At 39.0% G+C, this 25,000-nt stretch overlaps 2 protein-coding genes across 3 annotated transcripts; both read right to left on the bottom strand.

Moving 5' to 3' along the window:
• Positions 1-1,242: 1,242 nt before the first annotated feature.
• On the bottom strand, positions 1,243-15,349 carry OTOP1 (otopetrin 1). Its single transcript, XM_005019457.5, has 6 exons — positions 14,988-15,349; positions 11,227-11,363; positions 7,804-7,862; positions 5,686-5,816; positions 2,453-3,399; positions 1,243-2,088 (listed from the first exon to the last, which is right to left on the bottom strand). The coding sequence occupies exons 1-6, from the start codon at positions 15,271-15,273 to the stop codon at positions 1,918-1,920; spliced, it is 1,731 nt and encodes a 576-aa protein (XP_005019514.1). The 5' UTR covers positions 15,274-15,349; the 3' UTR covers positions 1,243-1,917.
• Positions 15,350-17,096: 1,747 nt separating this feature from the next.
• On the bottom strand, positions 17,097-24,577 carry TMEM128 (transmembrane protein 128). Of its 2 annotated transcripts, none has more exons than XM_027457391.3 (5): positions 24,259-24,577; positions 23,249-23,384; positions 21,553-21,714; positions 20,303-20,411; positions 17,097-18,798 (listed from the first exon to the last, which is right to left on the bottom strand). In XM_027457391.3, the coding sequence occupies exons 1-4, from the start codon at positions 24,485-24,487 to the stop codon at positions 20,312-20,314; spliced, it is 627 nt and encodes a 208-aa protein (XP_027313192.2). In that variant the 5' UTR covers positions 24,488-24,577; the 3' UTR covers positions 17,097-18,798; positions 20,303-20,311. The 2 variants fall into 2 exon arrangements, with proteins under 2 accessions (XP_027313192.2, XP_027313191.2); XM_027457390.3 differs by having other exon boundaries at positions 23,249-23,387; positions 24,259-24,565.
• Positions 24,578-25,000: the final 423 nt, after the last annotated feature.

Genomic DNA, 25,000 nt, shown 5'->3' on the forward strand with positions numbered 1-25,000 from the left:
TCTCACACTCAGCCTCGCCAGTGGTTAACCTAATTCATATTCAGATGGAACTTGCTTTACCTGATCTGGGTTTTGCAACAGATAGAGCAGGTGGCAAAAATTCCTTGGTGTGTTATGGCTGTATGTACTACAGAATAGAACCGGAGATTAATCATGACGTTGAAGCAATGCCTAGAAGGCATCAGGTCATTTATCTGATGGTCCGTGCTTGCCATCTAGTGGTACAAAGCCAAAACTTGTGTTCTGTTCCGTGAGAGCTAGCTGAAACCTGCCAGGGAAGCATGCCTGTCCCCTTCCAGCTGGCAGTGACAGCGGCGGCCCAAAGTGAAACAGGTCTCTGAGGGGCTGGGAGAGAAAGGTGGCATCCCCTGATCACAGGATCAAAGAATAATCAAGCTTGGAAAAGACCTCCAAGATCATCTGGTCCAACTGCCCCCCTACCACCAGTATCACACACTAAACCATGTCCCTAAGCACCAGGTCCTCGAACTCCCCCAGGAACAGTGACACCACAACCTCCCTGGGCAACCCACTCCAATGCCTGGCTACTCTTTCTGAGAAGTAATGTCTCCTAATTTCCAACCTAAACCTCCCCTGGAGCAACTTGAGGCCATTCCCTTCAGTCCCAGCACTGGTTATCTGCAAGAAGAGGCCAACCCCCAGCTTGACACAACTTCCTTCAGGCCTCCCCTGAGCCTCCTCAAGACTAAACAAGCCCAATTCCCTCAGCTGCTCCTCACAGGACTTGTGCTCCAGGCCCTTCGCTAGAGCACCAGTAGTTGCCTATGGCAGAGCTGTTGCTTCCATTTTAGTGCTCTGGCCGTAGCTGCAGCCTGTCCATCTTAACAGACTGTTTTCTAAGAGTATTCAGACACCCACCTTTTTACTGCTTTCTGTGAGAATTCAGGCAACTAAGAGTCCTAAGGATTTGAGCTTATGTTTTGACAGCTTGTAAACCAGGCTTGTAAAATCCTCAGCCTTGCAATTTCTAGAGGCATCAGCTATGACTACAGCATCCCTGTGTGAGTACACACAATTACTTTCCATCCAGAAGACTGAAGCACAATGAAATTAGCAGCCCATTAAAACAAAAACATACAGGGGATAGATACCATTGTTGCAACAGAACACATGTACTTGAAACTAAGCTACAAGATGAGTTTTTCACTTTTAAAACATATCAAGGATATGTGAATAAAGAGCTTTGTAAAAGAATTAACTTTATTTTGGAGTTATGTCATTTAGTAAATCCAAGAGAGGTTCATCAATAGAAATATTTTTTAAGAAGTTATATACAGCATGATGTTTAACATACATGCTATTTACTGGGATTTCATGCCATATAGTTAAGAAATTAATAACTATATATATTGGTTTTCTATTGCTTTTCAGAAAGATTAATGTAATTCCCACATCCCAACTAAATAGCACATGTTTTTGTGTTTTTACTATAAAAATGCAGCTAGGAATTAAGAGTTTTCAGAGTCTGTGATTCAGAAGCATCACTCAGTTTAGCAGTCCTTGGGATTTTCCCTCTTAAGTCACACAGAATTTTTTTAACCACTTTCACAGGCCATGATGAATGAAAATAAAGCAATACCAATTATTTAGAGGACAAATCTCAGATGACCTAAACAAATATTAATGAGATTTAATTAACTTTACTATGTAGAGTTGACACTAATATGAATTTGAAAAGTCTACCTTGGCAGTAATAATACATATATAACGAAATTCATGGAGGGAAAATAAAAAATATTACTTGCTCTTAGCTATGGTCCCTTCTTTTAGAAATATGTATTGAATCTTCTATTAATTGAGCAGCTGTGGCTATGTTCAGTCACTCATCCACTCATTCATCTCTTATTTGTTTAATTAATTATTCAATCAATTGTTCACTGAGGGACTGTATACGACCTATGTTTTGCAATTGACTTCAAAGAGTGAGGCAGCTGAATGCATCCGATAGAAAATAGAAAAAGGCATTGCAAGGTTCACAACAATTATCCAAGGTTCAAAGCCAAAGACTATTTCTTCCAGTCCATTGTCATACTCTGGGCGGCACCCAAATGCCGGTGGTATCCAAAGCTGCAAGGAAAGAAGGCAATGCCAGTATTAATCATAAATTACAAGTGACTGTGACCCCAGTGACCTGCAATTTAGTTTTGGCAATCTCTAAGTAAGCCCTCCCTGTTGTTACCCGGGTACACCAATGGCAGAAGATTTCAGCTTCTGCTGCTGATACAGTTTTTCATGGTGATTAAAAAGAGTTTAGACTCTTGGATTCCATGTTTAGATAAATTTTGTTCCCCAAAGGCATATTCACTTATTCTTCCAGAAGAAGTAAAAATTACTTGCTACAAACTATGGAACCATGTAATTTTAATATGAGGCTTGAAGGGTTGGGAAGCATTTGTGTATTAACTTGCAAATTATGTTCAAAATGTCTTACCGAAAGATTGCATAGGAATAAAAAAGCAGCAATGTTCTTGAGAATTCTCCTCTTGTTGTCAGCCACTGAGCTTCTGCTATAGAAGGAGAACTCTGAGGCTGAATGCATGACTGGACTGTTACCCTGATTTGTCTCTTCGTTGGCACTGCCACTGCCGTCACTTTCTCTGGCGCAGATGCTGCTGCTAACCAGGCACGGTAACTCCCCGATGTCACAGGTGGCTCGGCCGTTGTAAATCTCCTTGTATGAGGGGGTAAGTGATAAAGTGCTCCCCCGAGATATAGTCACTATTCGAAGTGTTTTAATATCATCATTGGCCTTTTCCTGCTCACGGTGTATGGATTCAATGATAAAGAGGTTCTGAATGTATTTCTCAATAATTACAAGGACAGAATAGGGGAGGTTATACCACGTGTATTTGGGGTGAGCTTGGGCACAGATAATTGCTAGGATTGACCCCCAGGAGAGGAGCCAGGATCCTGCAGCTGTGCCAACCAGCAATTCTGCATCCAGTTTTCGAGCAGGATTTTTTGAGTTATCCAATGATCTATCCTCCAGTCTGTAGATTAGAAGGGCAACAACTCCAGCTGTACACATGAGAGCCAATACAAAGATAGCATGGAGGTAAAACATAGTAAGTGCCAACTCACTTTTGACTTTTGAACGTCCAATCTGAATTAAATACACCACGACTACTGCTATTGTGCTAGTTAACACAATTAGTCCAAAAATCATCCCAACAGTTATGCCATGGAATTTGAATGGAGTTTTGTGTTGCTGGTGGTGTTCAACTTTGCGACCAATGTTTTTCCACAGGACATAGAGCATTGTGGATGCTAGAATGTGGTACTCTATATTGAAGGGATATAGGTAATATATTCCTTGAGAAAATATGGAACAGAGAGTTGTCGTTGTACAATTGCATTGAGGTGCATGGTCATCTAAAACTAAAGGAAAGGGAGAGATTACATATGTGCATTATAAGGATTTTTTGTTTAAAGCAAATAAATAAAACATAAATAAATCAATAAAACATAAAAGGTAAGATTTCAGCCAAACAACATATCATACTCTCCAGTTAGCCACCTAAAAAGGACCTGTGTCATTTAAATCATTAACCTAACACAGATTTTGCCTGGTCTACAAAGCATAATCTCTAACTCCACTGCTCAGCTGCGTAGCAATTGTCACATCATAAGTGAATGCTGCACCAAAGTGCAACAGAGCCTTTCAAATACTACTTTTTTATTATACAAATGTCCAAAATCTCAAGGACTTCAGTCCTTGGCCATTTGGCTTAGGTAGATTTTATAGAATATTGAGGAACTCCATCTGTGAGTCAGATGAAAAATACAAACTTAATGAGAAAATGACTCCTCTCATTTTTGTTAGTAATTTACACTAGAGTGGTTTCTAATAATCACAGCACCTTATTAAAAATGTGTTTATGTATACAAAAGAGGTGAAGTAAGCCACAGATACTTTCACTCAATGTCCCAGTATAGGTTGAAAGTAAAATAATTAAAAATCTATCTTGTCCTTTTGAGAAGAACCTATTAAATCATTATCCCTCTATGCAATAACCTGCGTTGTAAACCCCTAAAACATCTCAGAGAACAAATTGCACATATATGTAAAATATGTATTTAATGTGTAATCACAAACAAATAATTTAAGAAACCAGAAAATTCCATGGTGTCAGAAGATAATTATTTACTTACACTTATATAAACAGAAATGCTTAAAAATATATTTTTAGGCATTCCAGAGGCTAATCTTAGATTTGTGCCTGTAAGTTTATTTTTAATTTTGTTGTTTAAATATATATATATATATATATAAGAAAAAGATGGGAGAAAGCTGGTATTCTTTTGTCTTAAGCATATACGCATAAGAAGTGAAAAAACACTTTTGCAGTGGATTATATGTTAATAGCAAATTTGTCTTGTGAATCACTACTTTGCTCCTTGTTATAGAAACTATTTTTGATTATTCACATTTGTGCAACAATTCTGGCAGCAGATTAATAGGAAATAATATAAGGAAACTGTTTCCATTTAACAGTGGAAATATCAGGAAGAGACACTAACTTGTGATTAATATCTTTGCTTTTACTGTACAGCTAAATCAGAGAATTGCAGAGTGGCTGAGGCTGGCAGGGACCTCTGGAGGCCCACTGCTCCAACCCCTGCCCCAGCAGGCTGCCCAGGACCACATCCAGGTGCCTTTTGAAGATCTCCAAGGAGACTCCATAACCTCTCTGAGCAACCTGTGCCAGAGCTCTGTCACTTGCACAGCACAGAAGCACTTCCTGATGTTGAAAGGGAACCTCCCACGTTCCAGTTTGTGCCCATTGCTTCTTGTCCTGGCACTGGGCAATGCTGAAAAGAGCCTGGCTCCATCCCCTTGCAAATGGATGTAAAACTGGGGTCATCTTTGTCTTTATCCTTGTGAACACAACCAAAATCCTATCAGGTGGGATAAAATTACCTGTAGCTGCTGAGAACTTACATTGCCCATTGAAAGCCAAGCACTCCAAATTTCCCTAGGCTTCAGTGGCATTTGAAAGCAAAAGACATCCCCAGCAGTTTTAGTCAATGTGTGTTGAAACTTGCATTATCTTACCAGTGAAGAAGAGTGTTTGTTATATATAAAATAAATAAATAAATAAATAAATAAATGAATAAGAACCACCCAGCTAAAAGTCTGTGTCCTGTAAAGCAGCTTTAATGGATAACCTTCATCTCTCTGAGACATTCCACCAAATTCCATGGCACCACACAAAATTCCATAGGACCACACACCCTGGGAAACCACTATATGGGAAATGATTTGCAGGATTATCCATTCTTGTTTTTCTACCAGTAGCTTATAAAACTAGTAAATTGTGTTTTAAAAAATACTGTTTATACTTTACTTCTCTGATTTACTAATAAAATGATTCTTTAGTGATGTTATTCCTCAAAAGAATTATCTTTGTTTGGAACTTCTGGCATTTATTTTTATTCTGGACCTCATCCAAAGGGGAGATAAATAAGCAGAAAATCACAGCCTGAGTCATGTATATGATAATGATTATACATCATTTTAGTTACTATATGAACTGACCATATATCAGTTGACTACCATTTCCCTAGTAACAACTATACAGCAAATACCCAGATTGGTCCTACAGAGACATAGTATTTTGCATGGGAACAGTAATTCCAAAATGTACCAATGCTTTAGCTTACCTATTGTTATGTTCCCAAAACCAAGTGTGATTAGTCTTTCTTTATGTTCATTCAGTTGATGTTTTGACTCTGTTAACACTCCATTTGTCCACAGGAGTAAATTTGTGAACACAGAATGGATAACCCCAAACCTACAAAATAAGGTAATTATTGAAGGAATATGCACACAGTATTTCTCTACACACATGTTAAATACAGTGCATTAATTTTCTGTAGACACCACATGTAACACTATTTAGTTGTCAGTACAAGAAAAAAAAAAATCATAACTGATCTCTCTAAAGATGTTCCACAGTGGAGCACAATGAATGTTAGACTTCCAAACTATCACAGAAACACAATGGATTAATGTATTAAATCATAGATAGGATGCTTTTATGCTCTTGTATGTGATGTTTATTATTCCTTGGTCTGCAGATGTTAATGACAGTGACTGAATGGCCTTATCAGGGTGGTTTTGCAAGTTTCATTTCTCAGCCTTCTGCAGTGCTTCTTCATACTCACTGTGGATGGTCTTTCTTCAAAGAAATAGCACTTGTCTAACTTCTAGTCCATGCATTTTTGTCTCCTGGAGAGAGCTGAAGACAACAGAGGCCTTTATCCCATTCAGACTATTGGTACAGTGAGGCTAAGTCTCCAAGTGGCTTTAAGAGTCTTTGTATTGGACAAGCCCTTTCATGGCTTGGTGAAACAAAATGGCATCAGAGAAAGAGGTGGGTTAATGATTCTGAACTTTCTAGTAAAACCCAGACAATAATTGTTCTCAATTGACCAGCACTTCCCTCCATATCTTCCCACCCCACCCCACCCCACCCCCTTTTTTTTTAATAGATGGCCATGGTATCTATTTCTTGGGCGCAATCCTTCCATCTGACATTCTGCCAGGCATTATTCTCTTGCACCCAAGGCTGAAAATGTTCCTTCACCAAGAAACAGTTCTTTATTACTGCACTGTTTGCAGTGGATGACTTGAATGACTTGCAATTAGGTACTTTAAAAATGGTACTTATCAACAGAGCTTGTTTCACCAGCTGACATTGCAAGCCTTCCATGATCATTCCACTTGTTGGCATGAGGCTGAAATGCTTACCCAAGGGAGTAGAACAAAAGTAGAGCCACCACTGCGGCTGAAGTTTACGAGTAAGTTTCTGTTACTTCCTATAGAAACTGGCCAGCTTCTTGATAATTTGAGATTAATGTTTTAAAAGTTAATATCCTTGTTTATTTGCATTCTATGTAAAGGCATTAATATAGAATCATAGAATCATAGAATATCCTGAGTTGGAAGGGACCCTTAAGGATCATATACTAATCCACATTCTTACAGAAACGAAAATACATCAGAGCTGGCTTTGCTGCCTCAAAGACCAGTCCTTAGCTCCATAACAAATAAATATATTCATCTGTTTCAGAAGAGACATCAGTTACACCATGAAAACCAAGTTCTGGTGTCAGAAATAAGAACAACCCTGACTGATTTGGGTGTATATATACTGCTGGAAAGGTTGTGTTTCTCTGTGTATTTGATGTTTTTGATGTTTGCATCTAGTTCTGAAAGGTAATTTCCATAAAGGTCAATACAAAAACCCCAGATATACTGGACTGGCTGCAGGTTGCTGATGCAAGTTCCCTTCCAGTATCTTCAGTACGAAGATACTGAAACCTTTCAATTTCTTCAGTACAAAGAAAACTTCACATAGTACATAGTTCTCAGACAAAAATCTGGCGCTTCCTTCCTCTGAAAAATGCATGTGACACTGTAGTGTCATACATTGCCCTTTCCATCTCTCATATTAAATGCATACTTATTCTGTGACTATTGTATTTTATGAAATACGAGCACAGTTTAAATAAAAAAAAGAATAATTCAAACTAATGATTATCGTCTTTGGACTCGATGATCTTGAGGTCTCTTCCAACCTAGAAATTCTGTGATTCTGTGATTCTGTGTGATTCTGTCTCAGTTGGGTGAATGGAGTTACTGTCTATTTATATTAACACAACTGAGAATTAAACTCTGCACTTTCTCGATGTCCATCATACAGTACAACTGTAGGTGTTCAAACACAGTGCAGACATGCACCTATTTGCATTCCAGATGAGGATCAGATACTTTACCTTTCAAGTGTTTTGAAAGACTGGATAATATCCTTTGCATGACACCAAAGAAAGTACACCTAAGTTAAACGAATACAGAGAAATGTCATTACACTAATGAATATGTATGAAACACAAAAAGGAAAGTATATCTGTAGGCAGAAACACTGATTAGATCCTCTGATGATTTAAACTGAGGTAGCTCCATCTCCATGCATGTGAAATTATTCTTATCTCTTCCAACATTCAGCCAGAACCTGGCTGGCAGGAACCTAGGATTTCTTATATGCAAAGCCAGTGGCTCAATAGTAGAAAGTTTCAATATGACTCACCAAAACATATCATGCTTCTGTATCTGCAGAGGCTTTTATTTCAATGGCAAAGGAAATAAAACTGCCAGCTGTAGACAGCACTATAACTACTGCAGGGCGTGGTGATGCTAAGTTTGAACAATTTACTAAAAATATGAAATTCTATGGAGGGAGAGAGACACGTGAAAGGATTCCAGATTTGATTAATAAAACAAACAATGGATGGCCAGGAAGCAAGAGAAAAGGTCATTCTATCAGTTTGAGGGGTAACCGCATTAGGAAGAACAAATGCAGTTGCACTCAAATGTAGTGCAGAAAGCTTGAGCTGGAAAACAGAAGAGACAGAACAGTACTGACTTAGCAAGTAAAGGGGAAAGAAGTATTAAAAGCAGGAGTCTCTTTGTGGGAGGATAATGGAAACTTCAGGGTATAGATTGTTGCTAATATAAAACATGTTCCAAATCCTGGTAGGTGTGAGCCATATTCCTCGGGGATGTTAGGGTCAAACTGGAACTTCTATTTTTTCAGAAAAGTTCCTACCTTAATGAACTGAATAGTATGTAAACATCGGGATAGAAATGGTCCAAAGGGTTTGTCTTAGAAACCTGCCGGGTGTGGTATTTCTGAAGTGGTCTGAAAATTGCAAAGAACTTTGTGTTCTTCTGCAGCAATTGCAGTGACTGGAAGTCCATTTTCTCACTGCGCCCATTAACAGGGTGCCTCCACAGCTGGTGTTGTCTGAGACATTCAGTACCTGGTCTTTGAAAAAGCTAGGAACGTGCACTTCTCTGTGGCACCTACTAGAATTTCAGGACACGCTTCTGGACTTGAGCTCATTCAGCTAGTGCAAAGCCAGGAATCCATCCCCCTGCTCTCCCTACTAATAACACGTTAATTCAATCACCCAGTGAAGCATTTAGCACAACAAATTGTGATAAATACAAAAATACAAGATGTCATGGAAGTTTAAATTGAAGTCACTAATTAGCACCATAGCCTCATCTATGCTATGTTCAGATGGCAGTTCTGAGAGAGAGGCAGTAAAATCTGACAACAGATGTGAAAGCATTCTTCAAAACTTAAGAAAAGGAAGTTTAGAAGTTCTGTTCAAATACTAAAGTCAAGAAAGTCAAGGGAAAATAGGAATAGAAAAATCAGTAAGGTAGAGAAATGACAGAAAATAGTTTTTGCTCCCAGAGCACGCATTGTCTCAAAGGGACTTCTGTCTGCAAAAGAGCTTAACACAGAGGCAGTGGAAATCAGAAGGTCGGTGCTAGTTCATTGTTTGCACAGTTACAGTGTATATTTGCTCATTTATTGGCAAGTACCAGGATGCCTCGTTAGAGTGAAATACAACAGCATCTAACACATGTTCTGTAGAAAAAAAAAGTCCTCAGGTTTTTAGATGACACATCATTAGGGATCCCCTCCACTGTAATTTTATCCTGTGTTTCAAGGACATTATATTTGTCTTAGGCAAAATGTATTTGATAAATTACATCCTTTGCCTTTCCTTTGAGTGTTCACACTAACACTCAAGATTTCATTTTAAGCTAAGTAAATGATAAAATCAGCTATATTAGTGATGCAATATGATGTGGTGTAATATCAAATCATAATGATGCAATATTAAATCAATATTAAATTAAGTATTAAACATTAAAGAATGATGTGATATTAAATGAGAATGTCACTTCTCAGGAAATCGGTATTTCCTTTTGTTCAGCTCAAAGTCTCTTCCACATTCTAGTTCACAGTAGCTAGAAATCTCACCAACTCAAGGTTACTGGATGCAATGAGGAATGCTGCAAGCAGATCAGCAGGAAAGGATTTCTTAGGTTTGTTTGTCAGAGGAAAAGCAAATAAGTTTTTCCACATGGAGAGTGGATTTTAAAAGAATGTAAAATTATGACTACTTCCATCAAGTCAGAATTTCATCCTCAGATAAAAAGATGGAAGTCAAAGTTACTGCTCAAATTTCAATGTTTTTACTGTTAAAGAAAACAGAAAAATGTAGGTGGTTCAACTGTTCATTTACTTGCAACCATTGCTAGGAAAATAATTCTTTTCTCTTCTATTCTTGCTCTTATCATTGTGTTACTTAATCATCTTGGAAAGTGCATGAGATGACCTGCCTCTAATGGAATATTTTATTCTAGTGTCTTTTCCTTTCCCTCTTTACCACAAGTCTCCTCATAGGGACCCACAGGAATTACAGTTTTAGATTATCCTGACAAGAAGGAGGACAATAATCTGAATCTCCACCTTACCATAAGATGTATCTGGCTCTTGCAGCTACCAACAATTCTCACTATCTCTGTCTTCACAGACTGGCTAACAACCTGCGACAGAAGAACTGGAAGCTGTTCATGATTCAGGTATTCAAAATAAGGAAAACTATTAGGAAAACTGGCCAGTATCCTTTTGCTCCATCATGTAATAAAAGAAAGGGCAACATTTATTCATGCAGTAAACAATCAGCTATGGAATATCACCGTATAATACAGAGGCAAAGCCTGAAAATAAACAAACAGCTGAAATATTTTACAGGAGTCATTAACTATGCTTGCTAGTGTGCAGCCACTGGTAAGTGTAATCAAATGCTTCTGGAAGGAAAATCTGCGCTCATTTTTTACAGGAAAGATGTGCAAGCATCTTATAACCTACAAAGAAAGGGGGGTTGTCCATTTGAAGTATCGGGCATCCACTGCTAACTATTCTGAGATATCAAGACAGACAGGTTGAACTGAACTTGGGTAGCAAGTTGTACATACAGAAATAAGTGAAATAGAATAAAAAAGAATAAAGTTTTATAGGTAACTTAAACTAAAGAGCATGCAATTTCAACTATTGACAGCATTTTTGATTAGTTCTTTTTAGAACATTTTTTTTTTTTTTGGGGGGGGGAAGGAGGAAGGGGTATTATGGCAAGCAATTACTGAAATTTCAGGTTGCCAAGTCTGAATTTGCACATAAAAAGGTATACATGCACAAGAACTTAGCCCTCAAAATCATCCTGTGATATGTTAAGAAATTAGGTTAGTATAAAATCCATGATGATGAGAAGAAAAAAAAAAGATATTTTTTATCAGAAGTATAGATATAATTTAAAACTGCAACCAGTGTCTTTTACCTGTAAGATGGTGTGCGCCGCATGTGTAACAGGAAAAATGCCTTCAGTTGGTGACAAACAGTTTGAAAAATCAATATAGTATCCAACTTTAAAAGAATCCAGAATTAAAGTAATCACTGCAAATAAAGTAATCCCACCTACAAATGAAAAGATATTAGAAAACATCAATGTACAGTTGCATTGCCTAGAGACAATCCATAGCACTATGCCAAAATCTTGTTTAGAGAAATAATGATAGATCAATAGTCATATTCTTGCTTAGGGAGATAAAAGTAGATCGAGTTCATGAAGATAACTGACTTGATGAAATAAGACTCTCTAATTTGTGAAAGCCTCTGCCCAACGTACTAAAGCACATTAGGACACACTCCCAGCATAGGCAGTACAGAGGAGCCCAGACCTGAAGACACGCAGCCCCTTGCATATGGCTCCCAGCTCCTTGCAAGATCATCCTCCCAGGTAACTGTAGCACCAAAGCAGCCATACAGCACATGAATTAATGCTCCATACGGTCACACAGCAAACTATACAACTCAAGGGAGCTGAACAATAATGTTACAGTCTCCGGGCCCAAGAGCTCTACAGTGGGCAGTAACACAATCACTTGGTATGCCAGCGCCATTGTTGGGAAGGTTACACGTCAAGTCAGAGAACAGAACTGCAGTGAGCTGTCTGGTTTGGTTTCCTAGAAAACAACCAAACGATGAAAACTTACCTTAGTACGATATACTAATCCTAAATACTCGATATATACCAGTAATTAAAAACGATGAAGATGATTCCATCATTTTGTTATTTCTAAAGTTAAAGAATAAAAAGAAATGTTTTTACTGAGCATTATACTATTTTTTAAAAATGTGGATTTTTTTTTTCTCCAAATATTCATTGAAATCTCTGTGTTTTAGGAGATCCAGAATAGGATTTTCAGTATTGCAAAGTGGTGGCATAATTCTTCCTATTAGCCATCAAGAAGCAGAAAGCTATAATGATATAGCTGTCAAAACGCCACTCTAAACTTAAAATATTGTTTGGGTTTTGATAATAGACAATTTAATACAAGCAGAAAAAAGATATATGTTGAAGTCTGCCAAGGGCTGTGTGAGGTGACTAGCTGCCTATGCTTTAAACAGAGCCATGCTGCTGGAGAACATAATAAAATAAAGCCATTTGTGAAGCTAATTGATTTTCCCTTTGAGCTCTCTGTCCCACCTGGCTGAACTTCTAAATGATGGCCATAGAGCTTTCCACTGCAGGAGAGTGTACTCTGGGGATAACATCTGGGGTAAGTCAAGGAAAAGAATCTACCCTATATGCAGCCTTCCTAAGCTTCCCTGTGATTATTTGGGTTGCGATAACCTCACCTTACTAAAAAGCTCTTTTCCCACATTCAGACTGTAGGAGTGGTTCTTGGTCTGCCACACAAGCTGGAAGAGAACCATGCTTTAGGGTTCATGTAGTTCACATCTTGGTACTAAAAGGATCCAGGAAAGCTTTCTGTGAGCAGTTTTTGTAAAGTGGCCATTAGTCCTTCCAGCTTTGTTAGCTGTGTGCAATGACTCTGCCTTAAGAGGTCTTTGTTAAGCTATTCTTTTCCAACATTTCCCATAGCAAGGAGCTGTAAGTAGCCAGCTGCCACAACTTTTACTAAAATTATATTCACAATTTGAAAGGCATCATGAAAATACTCTGAGCCTACATTTACATTTCATACCAGTTAATTCATGGCTATTTTCTTCAATGATGAGAGCAAGGAGACATTCTTCAAAAGCAGCTGCTCAAGTTACTCAAGAATTGCCAAGAGCTTTCTGTGGAATAACGTGATGAAAATTTGTCCTTTCCCCTTTTTTTTGGGCTTGTCTTCCAGACACAAGATTTCTGTGACAAAACCACTGAGACAGAGGAGGGCAAGAGGGTTCTTGGCAGAGGAATTGCCACCTGAGTTTTTCCATAGTTCAAATAAGTTTTCTCTTAACAATACAGGATAAAGGAGTTTTACAGAACGGTTGTAACTACAAGAAACTCTTCAGAATGGGAAAATGTAGGACTTTCCCTAAGGGCGAATTTGCTGAATTGCAGCATAGACATCCAAGAGAAGCTGTGGAAGCCGCCACAGCTGAGAACATATTACAAAGAGCAATCCTGTGCTGGTAAAAGAAATGGATAAGGTAACCTAGTAGTGCATTCCAGTATCTTATTTCTAAATGTCTGTGACTCCTTATATTCTGTAGGACAAATGAAATGCTGTGATTGCTGTGCCAAAAGAGGAAAGGGCAGGGGGTTCTGCTGTTCTTAACCATGTTAAGCAGTACTTATTCCACACTTGAGAGGAGAAAGCTACTCTCTGTAAGAAAAACATAGCCTGGTCCAAAATAGGGTCAAATTAAACCCTGCGATAATGAATTTCAGGAAATTTCACAGGAAAAGAACAAGAAAATGTAAGCCACGCTAAGGTAATAAATGAAAAATGCCTGAGAGATGAGGATTATTTTGGAAAACAGTGCATAATCGAGGAGAAAACAGTTGGTACATAACACCATACATTTCAGGAGAGAGTCTACAATACATGGTTGTATTATGTTAGACATAAAAAAAAATAACAAATTTTAAAATGCCACTGAGCTATTTTATAGCGTAATTGTTAACAGTGCAAAGAAAAATAAAAGACACAAAAACACGCAGGCACTGAGAACAAACCAAACTTCCACAACACAACCTTACTTCTCAAACTAACCAGATTTTGGATTTAGATTACTTTTTCATTAGCTGCTGCTGCAGTGACTGATTGCTGCATCTTCGCTATTGGGAAGGAAATATTTTATGGAAAAGCTGCCTTATAGCACTCAACGTACTTACTTTCCAACCTACTATTTATAGTACCGAAACTGGAAAAGCGGTCGATAAAAGTGGGCTTGCCTCCTCCTGTACGTAGCGCTGAGCTGAGTTGTTTCCTTTCCCTGGGACCCAGACACACAGCATTCGACATGACTGTGCTGCGATCCCCAACCACCTGCCCTCGATACACCTTTGCATCCTTACTCCAGTAAGTACCCAACCCTGCAAATAAGGGCCATCACACCTTGCCACCAGCCTTGCAAATTTCCTACAAGCTAATGCTACTTTTAGCTTTCTTGCTTTTATATTTTACATGCTACACTATAAGCTGCTCTGGACGAGCACATTATCATCTTCTAACTCTAGATGCTTCCAATGTTTTAATGGTTGAATTTGGTGATCTTGAAGGTTTTTTTTCCAACCTATGTGATTCAGTAGTTGTAAGGCATCACTGTACAGGTACAAATGGGAATCTCTGAAATACTGTGCTTTAGAGAACCTCAAGGACCTTTTGGACTGGTGCTAGTATAAGAAAGTTGCATTGCATTGCCTGGAAAAGGTGATAATTCCTCCAAGAGAGCTGCACAACACCTTAATAATTGCCTTTTCCAAAATCTGTCTTTTCAAGTGCTGCCACACCTGCCTGGTGCCAGGGGTGAAAGGGGAAAAAGGCCCTGTGGCTTTCAGCATTGCAAACGGGCCAAACGGGTAGTTGGGAAGTGAGTACCTGTAGCAGACAGCTTTCCCATATGGACTCTAAACGTGCTCAGCTTCTGCTCATATTTAGAGTGCACTGCGTGTGCACGGCATCATGAATGTGAGGATGCCTCCTAGTAGGGATGGAGAGGTAACGAGGTAGCAGCAGAGGCAGGTGACAGCATAGATGTCCCATGCCCGGTGCCACCGTGGGTACCGCGGCCAGTACTTACACTTGAGCCAGCGGGCTCCGGCATGCGTGTCCTTGTCGCGGATCAGCCTCCTCTGCGTGCAGCTCCTGCACAGGTACCACAGCATCCACAGCAGCTGGATGAGCATCAGCGTGATGAGGTAGGAGAGCAGGTGGCTCTTGCTGATGCCCACGGCGTGCACCGCCCAGGCGAAGGTGAGCAGCAGCCCGGCCAAGAAGAGGTTGATGCCGTACTGGCTGCTGAGGATCTCGGCGTTTTTCTGCGGGCAGCTCCCGCCGGCGGCGGGGGAACCGCTGCCCTTCTCCATCTCCCGGCCGGGCGCTGCTGGAGCCCCGGGGCCGCCGAAGGCCCGGCCCCCAGCGGAGACCGGGGGCGGAGCGGGGCCGCCGGCTCTCCCCGTGCCTCCCTCCGCTGCGGGGCCGGGGGGGCGCCGAGGTGAGCTCCGTGCAGGGGAAAGCCGAGGAACGACCCTTTTTTCTTTTTCCCCTGACCTTTAGCAAGCCCCGTTCTGAGTACAGAGCATTGCAGTGATTGCTAGGAACCGGTAGCAGGTAGATTGCTAGGACCTCTAGCAACCAGGAGTAGCAGCAACCGAGCTCAACGAAGCAAAAGCTTTCACATAATTTAGCTCATTTCTTATTTATCCATCTTCCCTATTTCTAGACATATTTTTTACCATATATATATGTCAAATACTTAATTCTGTGACCTATATATACAAAATTTTTACTATATATGTGTCAAATACTTATTTCTAACTATGCCCTATAGCCATAAGACATGACTATATTCCAACCTCAAGGTCTGGAGCCCCAGTTGGTTGCCTACGGGGGTTGACAGGAATTCATCCCAGTGTAAACCAGAAAATATTTTAAATGGCGTTTTGGTTGCATACAGCATGAATTTGCTTAATTCCAGGTATTCATGTACCTGGCCATGGTTGGAGGCCAAATACGAAGATAGACTGATAGACTGGTCCTTCTTCTGACCAGGCAGGTCTTACAGTTTCACCCTTAATCTGCTGGTAGCATATCAAATATCCAAAGCATTGTGGTTTTTTTGCTATGTTTTGTTTGTTTGTTTTTGTTTTGTTTTGTTTTAACTGCATGACCTATGTCTCACATGAAATTAAGCCACTAATTCAGCTACTTGGAAAAAAAAAAAAAAAAAAAAAAAAAAAAAAACGAAGAAATTAAGAGGTGGTATCGATTTTACACTACTTCCACAGACAGAACTTACTGAGGATTTAAGATTTTTCTCTTCTGAAGCTGAAATACAAAAGTAGCAAAAGACATGTCTGGATGTCTGGTAACAGTTAAGTCTTCAGTCACCTCTAGCTCAGAACTAAACCCATCGCTTGTAAAGCTTATGGAAATGCAAAGACCTACTTTAATCTTATAGAATTGTTAGCCTTAAAGAACAGGAAGATGTTCTCATTTAACAGAGCTTCTGTGCATAACTGTGATAAATAATCTCCACCGTCTAGGCTTTTTTATTTTTATTTTAAGGTTATTCTAGAATACCTTTTGTGACCATGAAGAAAAGCTCTTTGGTGCTGGCACAGATTCTCATCCTCAAATGCAATTAATGTAAATAGACACAGAAAATATCTACGGTAGTCTGAAGCCAGCCAACATACTCAAGTAGGGATTTTGACAACCTAGTAATTATTTTCAGGAAACTGTTAAGATATCTTTCTAATCTCTTGCCCTAAATACTTTAATTAGTAGAAGGAAAATAATGAAAGCAAGGAGCTCACACAACTGGAAGCAGCAGCAAGATTTTGTCAGGTTGTTAATTACAGCAAACATTGTTTTACATTCTTACCAGACTCACCCCTACTTGCTTTTGAGCATACAGGGGAATGAGTATTGCATTTGATACCTGTAACTGTTACCAATAGACTCTGCAGGACTTTTGTGAAATAAACTTTATCTACCTGGGATTTTCAGGAAAAGACAAAGTCAGAAGGTAAATAGCTCTTCCAAATCATACTGAATAGTATTACACTGTCAATAAATCCAGCTGAGAGGTCACAAAAGACAAAATGAATTGACAAATTGATGGGCTGACAGTCCCAAGAACAGTGAGGTTAGATGTTTAAATAATTAAGTATTAAACAACGATTGCTCACTTTTATACAAAGTTTATTAAGATGTCCAGAAGAGTAAGTTTGAAGAAACATGTAGCAAATATTATTTCAAGAGTACAGGGTCAATGTAAAGCACCTAGAGCATTTGTACAGTTGATAAATAAAAATACAGTGATAATTACCATCCCTGAGCAAAAGTGCATTTAAATAATAAACAAAATCAGTCAATGTACATCTATGCAGACATAAAATTGTTCAAGTTTGTTAAAAGATGTAGACCTTAAGATAAGCAAATGCAAAGTATCACTTCTAAATGCAAAGTACAACTGTTTTTTGTAAACTCAAATTTTACATTAAAAAAAAGAAAATCAAACTATTGACTTCCTCTACAGGCTACTTAGCAGTAGTGCTGGATGTATTTTACTTTGGTTTGACTGATCCTTTACACTGCCTACTGCCATCAACTTTTTTCTTCAATGGAACTTCAATGGAACTGCAGTAACTTCAGTCAATGCCTTTTTCATTACTGAACGTTTCACATAGTGTGTATTCAGCAATGGTGTGAATCTGAAAGTCAGAATGAACAGCAGTCTCCTCGAACAGTCTGGACTCCAAGCAACAAGAGTAAATTTCAACAAGTTTCAATAACCAGCTTCTATTGTCTCCTATCTTCCAAAAAAGAATTTAACACAATGACCTATATAAAATGGTCTAGCAACTAGATGGTGCCCAGGTTTCTCGATATTTAAGTATCTCAGACAAAGTGAACAAAGGGACAATGTTATTTTCCCAGCTGTGTATGGCTAATGGCATTTGATTTATTAACAACCTCTACTGCTGAGGAAGAAAAATGGCAATTTCATTAATAAGCATTATTATGAACAAAAAGTTAATTTTTTAGAAGAAAAAGATCCTGAACATTGGGAAATAGTATATACAACAAAATAATTAACTTTGTGCTCTTCAGCTCTTGCTTAGTGTTACTATTGTTTGTTCTATTGCTGGTTATTCACAGCTTCATCTCCTGTCTTTGGCTGTGGATAAATTATGTCAGTACAAGGGCAATCTATTTATTTCACTGTTGGCACTAGCAGATTAACAATGATGGAAATTTCAACCAGCTTTCTAGGCCCTTAATCAGATACATATCTTTTTCAAATACTAACAGATCTGAAATCAAGAGGTTAGATTAACAAAATATTTCTTCCGTGATAACACATGTATCATTACAAATTTATGGACCAAGAAGTGTCTCCCATGTTGTAAATGTGTAAGTTTAGAAGTTCAAAGAGATTCCAAATATCAGTATTTTAGCTATCACTTGAAATGTAAAAATAACGTATTAAAAAACCCACAACACTTGAATTTAAATATCAATTGTTTTCAAACTAATCAACCTGCTTTAAGCAGGTTGAGCTAGGTGAAATCTGGAGACCCCAGATAGGATTTAAAACCATATATCTGACCCATTACCCGTCTGCTTAGTATTGAACTGCGAATAAAAGCTTTATAAAACAAGCTACGTCACAAATGAAGTGCTTTATATTACTAAGAGAGATAAAATCTATCTATCTTTCAATTATTCACTTATCAGTCGCTTTTTCGAAGCCACTGGCTGAACAATGGGTTTATGTCCATTTGATTTATACATCGGGTAGTTAAATAATCAAAAGACTGGAATGTAACTTAAAACAACACCCACTTCACAGGGTAACTGTAACTGGAGTCCTTCACAGAAAGCTGAAAGAGAAGAAAAAACAAATCCAACATAAGAAATACTGTAAGGCTATATATACTGCACAAACTGTATCTTGTATAGTTTGATATTCATTAGTTGGATGACTTTGCATCACCAAGTAATAATTTACAGTATAACAGAATTTACTTGGCTGTTCATACAGAAAAAAATGTTTTCTTCACAAAGTTCAGCTGTTCAGAATATTTGCATTTAGCTTGTACTTCTTACTTTCTATCTCCAAGTACAAATTAATGCAGAATGGTTCTCTTAGTCTATTAATATGAGCAAAGCTCTACCAGACCACAGCACATCCTTTCTCCACCCTTCCAGTGCTCAAACAGAAAGTTGCTAATGACAGAAGGAACAGACATGCATTGAGGAATTTTGCACTAGCAGACGTGACTTGAGCTCCCGTAATAAATTAAAAGAGGTTCTGAAATAAGTACCATATTTTTCAGAAGTCCACAGACAGTTAATTAGTTTAGTTAATTAGTTAAGTTAATAAGTTAAGTTAATAAGTTAATTAGTTTAGTTAATAAGTTAATTAGTTCCTTAAAAGAGTTTTCTTGATATTGAGGAATTGGTGAAAAGGTGTATGACTAGTTTCAGTTCACTTATGCAAGTAAAAGCTGTGTATGTGTGGCTGACCCAGCTGTTAAATATTTTTTCCTTACAATTCTGGCACTACAAGAGGCTATACTCAAAATCCAGCACTGTCACATTCCTCTTGCCGCACTCATGAAAATGCTGGGGGACTCCTTTACTGAAACAGATTTGTGACAGCAGGCGAACACAGACTTCCTCACACTCCCTTGTGAGCAAGTACAGCAAACAACCTGCTGAAGGAGTCACTTCACTAGATGATGCAGACGTCAGTGATCAGGGGACATCTCTTACCCTATTACTGAGCTGTATTTAATATCTTCTTTATTAAGCTTTTCGATTTCATGGGATTCATCTGAATAGCATATCCTAACAAAAACGTGAGAACCCCTTTTCAATGTGACCGGTATTGGGAATTAATTTTTCAAGTCAAGAAAATATCTGATTTTGCCTTAAAAAGGTTGCTTTTTAGGAATATCCAAGAAGTGGACTGTTCACCACAGAAAATGAAAGCAGCATACTTAAAGATAACAAAGTATTTTGATTCACAGGGGAGGAGGAAGAAGGAAAGAAAGAGAAGACAGTTGCATATGGACCTTTACAGCTTCTCCCCTTTACTATATGTCAAGCAACTTCCCTAAGAAGAGAAGTCTGGGTAAAAGCTGCAGATACTTGTCCTATACTCCTCAAAGCCATCCACTCTCACTTATCTCTTCTTTTCACTGTCTAAAACTGAATTTTTTGGAAGAGGAAAAGGATATTCTTTCCTTTAAGATCCATGCATATGAACCAGTAACTCCATTTGCCACAAAATTTCAATATCCTAAAAGTGCACAGAATCCTTGAACTGTTTGTATAACACGAGATAAATACTTTCATGTGCTAAACAATTCTATTATTTACCTGCAGGACTTATCCCAGGAGTGACACAAGCATCACAACACCCATAAACTGAATGAAGAGCAACAAAGGTGTCATAAACGACCAAACAGGCCATAAGGCAACGTTGAAACTGGGAAAAAAAAAGAAGAAAGCTTTAGATAAAAGTTCAGTTGTCAAGTTGTGGAAATACCAGGCAAACAAATAAATCATAGCATGAGAAGAAATTAAATTTAAACAATAAAACCTGGAAAAATACTTGTTTCTTTACAACTTGAAAGAATAAAAAAAAAAAACACAACACACTTATTAAATTGGTAGTTTAGTTTTCTGCTTATTTATTGACAACTCATCCTAGAACACCAGTAACTGCTGCAGATTTGTTTTACACTGAGCAAAACCACTCAGACCCATCAAGAGTAAAGATACCTTTTACTTTCAGAATCTCTATGTATGAACCATCTGAAAATGAAATACTCTTTGATTTTTCCAATAGGCATGCATGGAAGCTGAGAAAAAAAACACTTATAGTTACAGTAAATTTGAGCTGAGAATGAATTAACTAAATAGAAAGGGTGGGGGGCGGAAGGGAAGAACAACTTATTTTACAACTGATTTTAAAGGATTATGGATATGACTATCTCTAAACTATAGGGAACATTTATCTTTTTCAGTCTTTCTTCCACCACCACCCCACCCCCAGCACTGCAATACTGGTGTTATTCAGACACAGCACCTACACTGAAAGGGACAACCAGCTTTCATACAGAGAGCAAATATACTTGCACACATAAATAATTTTTCACTCCCATGCACATTTGCTCATTCTGACTCTTCTCATCTCATAAACAAATTACCTCTTACTAAACGTACCATTCTCTGAGAAGACAAACTCTTAAATAAAGCTCATATAAGAATGAGTTGCTGCATACTTGCTATTTATACATACTGTGTTTGATAATGAAGAACTATGCATTAGGAATTGATCAGGTAAAATTTTCTCTGCTAGAGAATATACCTTTAAAGTTTTAAACCTCACAATGCAGAAAAGACCCAGCACATCTAAAAGTATACTTACTACACAGCTTCAACTGCTACAGATCTTGCCTCATGAACAAATTTTGAAGGCAGAAGAAATCATGCTGAGTGGAACTAGTACTGTCACCAGTATATTCAGTAAAATTAAGGGCAATGGGCTCAATTTATAAGCATTGCTTATGCAGTTAGACCTGTACAGTTTTAGCAGAAGGTTGTATATATGTGTTTCAACTTACCAAATTGCTGCTGCAATAAAAGTGGCTGTTGAGACAGGTATCAGTATGGGATACTGCACATCGTAGTCCTCAATTCCACGATACCACTCAAGATATATTATGCAGTAAAAGGCAACAGATAAACAAGCAGCCAATAAGCAACTGCCAGAGGCAAACCACCAACTGTGGTGGGGGGAAAAAAAAGCATGTTAAGTATGGTCACATTTCAGTTCACATATTAATCTTCATTCTAGGCTAGAAACAGGACAGAATTTGTTAATTACACACACTAGCCTGGAGCTCCTTTACTGTTTCTTAAAATTACTTTTACAAAACACATAACTACTACAGTTTGATTTCACAATGCATCATTCCTTTCATTTACTTTTCCCTCAAATATTTTGGAAATGCAGTGTAGCAGACTTTGTCACAGTGATCTTCTATACTAACACACTAAAAATACCTCATTAGTAATTAAATAAATTAGGTTCCGCGGTAACTGTGCTTCTTACCATAAGGTTGATATTACCAATTTTTGTGTAGCAGAAGCATTGTAAAAAGCTTTTAATAAGCTTTCTAGTTTATAAACTCTTAATTTTAAGAGAAAAAATCGTGGAAAAAAAAAATAAGCTACCGAATAAAACCACAGGGAAATCCAGGATTTCGGATTCATAATTAAAAAAAAAAAAGTATGTGATTATTTGGAATGGTGCACTTGTGAGCCTATCTGGGAACATAAATCCAGATTAAGATGGGAAAGAAAAACCTGAAACAGCAGTTTCAGAGAAGCTCACAGCATAGAGCTTAGGCCCTGTTCAGCCTCCATACAATAATGACAATGAGAAAGTTCAAAAGGCACCTCCAGGTGAAGTTGTCTGAAGGTGTAACATCTATCAATCCCGCTGAGAATAATTTCATGGAAAATAAATAGAATTTAAAAAAATATATAACTATTTTGTAGAAATAATTTATTTACCTGGTCTACTCAAAGAAGTCTAGAGAACAAGAGGGAAAAAAACCAAACAATTTCACTGATGTTTTATGATTAATTTCAGCTTTTTTGAAAGTCAAAACTCCAACACTTTCAACAGAATATGCAGTGATTTCTTGTACTTGAGAATAATTTTAAAGGTACAGTATTAAAATGTCTTGCTAATAGAACAAATTTTACACATACACAGATGGTTCAGTAGAACCTGAAGAAAAAAAAAATAACAACAGATTTATTTTTCTTGAAATCTTACATTTACACATGGTATTTACCAAAATTTAATAATGACTCAGGGAGTCATCTGGTCCAGCCCCTACACTCAAGCAAGGCCGCTTAGTGCAGGTAGCCCCGGACCATGTCAAGGCAGCTTTTGAGTACTTATAAGGATGAAGACTCCACAACTGGGCAGCCCGTTCCAGTGCTCAGCCACTCTTAAAGTAAAGAATGATGATCTGATGAAACCTCTCGTATTTCAGTTTGTGCTCACTGGGCACCCCTGAAAAGAGCTTGGCTCCATCTTCTTTGCCCCATGCCTTTAGGTATTTGTACACATTGATAAGATCGTCCCCCAGCCTTCTCTTCTCCAGGCTGCACAGTCCCAGCTCTCTCTATTCCTATTGTAGATCTTGTTTATCAAAGATTTAAAACACACAGTTCAGATGTAAATATCTCAATACAACTATAACATGAAAACACAACTTTTCTTTGCAAGAAAAGATATCTTACCTATCTGCTTGGATAGTTTCTTTAACAGATTTTAAAAAGTCAAAGTAATACGTCACAGCAATTGAAGCCAAAATCCAGAATGCAGAATGAAAATTCAGTCTAGGAGAAGGCTTCTTCTTCTCTACAGCTGTAGACTCTTCTGTAAATATGAACATAATAGTATCACTAAATCTTGTCATTAAATGCAGTATGATTATACTTAAATGAAACACTATGCTTATCTTTTTAATTATTTAATATTTGAAGATGATTATACTCAGTATAATACATTTTGTACTAGAGAGGAAGCATTCTAAAAAGCTCTGTACATTTATTGAAATAAGAGTCTAAGCAAGGTGCCCTCTGATAAAAATAAACATAAAGCAGTAACAACCAGCACACGCTTTGTCTGCATACCTTTCCGGGAAATTAACAGCTGACTGGGTTAGGAAAGGGGTATTTAACTACTTATGAACAACAGAGCAAACACATTTGAAAGCACATTTTTTGTGCCTGACAGTAAAAAAATACAATACTCAATAGATACACTTTGACAAAAAAAGAGGTGGAACAGGTATCACTGAGGTACGGGTGTGTTTGTTTCGTACTGTTAAGTTCCTTTATCATTAAAAGTTATTGGTGCTTCATATGCCTTCAGAGCTATGCTAGCTCTGCACCTCTGTAGATGCATTCCCACCACCTGAACGTACAAAGAGCTCTGCTGGAGCTTACAGCCACCCATTTATTTTTATTCATGTTTTTATTTATTTTTGTTGAGCTTCTTCCCCATCTCCAGAGGCGAAGCTGGTCGCAGCCCTGCGCCCTCTCGCCCCAGCACGCCCCGGCTGTGCCATGGCTCCGGCCGCTTCTCCTTCACGCCGAGCGAGGGCGGGCGGCGGCGGCGGGCACCTCAGCGGCCGGGGGGCGATGGCACAGCCCCCTCGCTGCTGAGGGCTTCCAGCAGTACCCGTCCGCTTCCCACTTCCCCGAGGGAAGGCACCGCAGCCCCAGCCCGTCCCGGCAGCACCCACCGGCCGTCCCGCCGCCCTGGAGCAGCGGCTGCAGCGGCAGGGTGCGAGGCTCTGCCCCTTGCCGCAAATGGCGCCGGAGCCTGGGGAGCGGGTCCCCTTGCTCCCCGCCCGCCTCCATCTTGGGCAGCTCCGGCAGTGACGGCAGGGTGGTAAAGGAAGGGTGGTGGCGGCGCTGCATTTGCGGGCGGAAAGGGCGGCCCGGGCGGCTCCTCTCAGAGAGGGAAGCCATTTTAGGCGGCCATAACCGTAGCCGAAGAAGCTGTCAGTCTTCCGTGGCGGGAAACGGCTTCTAGTGCCCGCCGCGGCGGCGCGTGGGTGCAGGGGGAGGGCGCTGGGGGTGCAGGCAGTCAGGTAATGGCTGCTAGCGAGGAGCACTGTGTGCCCTTCACCTCACAGAGCCGCAGTGTCATGGCACCACCAGGCCAAAGGGAGGCTCTCAGGATGGTTCTTCAACAACACCAAGTCGCATCGAACTGTAGCAGCCCTCTTCTTCACCACCACCCACCCATCTCACTGTAGGCACAGCCTTGAAAATATTAGACTGCCAACTCCAGCTTTAAATCTGACTCTTGCCCTCTAGAAATGAGAGGGTTTTTTTGGTTTTTTTTTTGGTCTTCAAGTGGTAAAGAAAAACACAGAAAATACTACAGTGAGTTATGCGTTCGAAAATAATCCCTCAGGTTCTAGCTATGTGTGCCTTTCAGTTTCATCTGGATGATTTCTTTCTTGAATTCTCTCCTGA

This window comes from Anas platyrhynchos, chromosome 4 (genome assembly GCF_047663525.1).
Source record: "Anas platyrhynchos isolate ZD024472 breed Pekin duck chromosome 4, IASCAAS_PekinDuck_T2T, whole genome shotgun sequence".
Taxonomy (NCBI): Eukaryota; Metazoa; Chordata; class Aves; order Anseriformes; family Anatidae; genus Anas; species Anas platyrhynchos.

Bases quoted from the DNA above. Each gene is read 5' to 3' on its own strand.
- OTOP1 (XM_005019457.5), bottom strand. From the start codon at position 15,273: ATGGAGAAGGGCAGCGGTTCCCCCGCCGCCGGCGGGAGCTGCCCGCAG. The intron at 7,863-11,226 runs GTAAAAGACACT...CGTTTAACTTAG, and splicing joins CGGCGCACACCATCTTACAG to GTGTACTTTCTTTGGTGTCA. The intron at 3,400-5,685 runs GTAAGCTAAAGC...CCTTTCCTTTAG, and splicing joins TTTTGGGAACATAACAATAG to TTTTAGATGACCATGCACCT.
- TMEM128 (XM_027457390.3), bottom strand. From the start codon at position 24,487: ATGGCTTCCCTCTCTGAGAGGAGCCGCCCGGGCCGCCCTTTCCGCCCG. The intron at 21,715-23,248 runs GTAAGATATCTT...CCCCCACCACAG, and splicing joins GAAACTATCCAAGCAGATAG to TTGGTGGTTTGCCTCTGGCA. The intron at 20,412-21,552 runs GTAAGTTGAAAC...TTTTTTTCCCAG, and splicing joins TTTATTGCAGCAGCAATTTG to TTTCAACGTTGCCTTATGGC.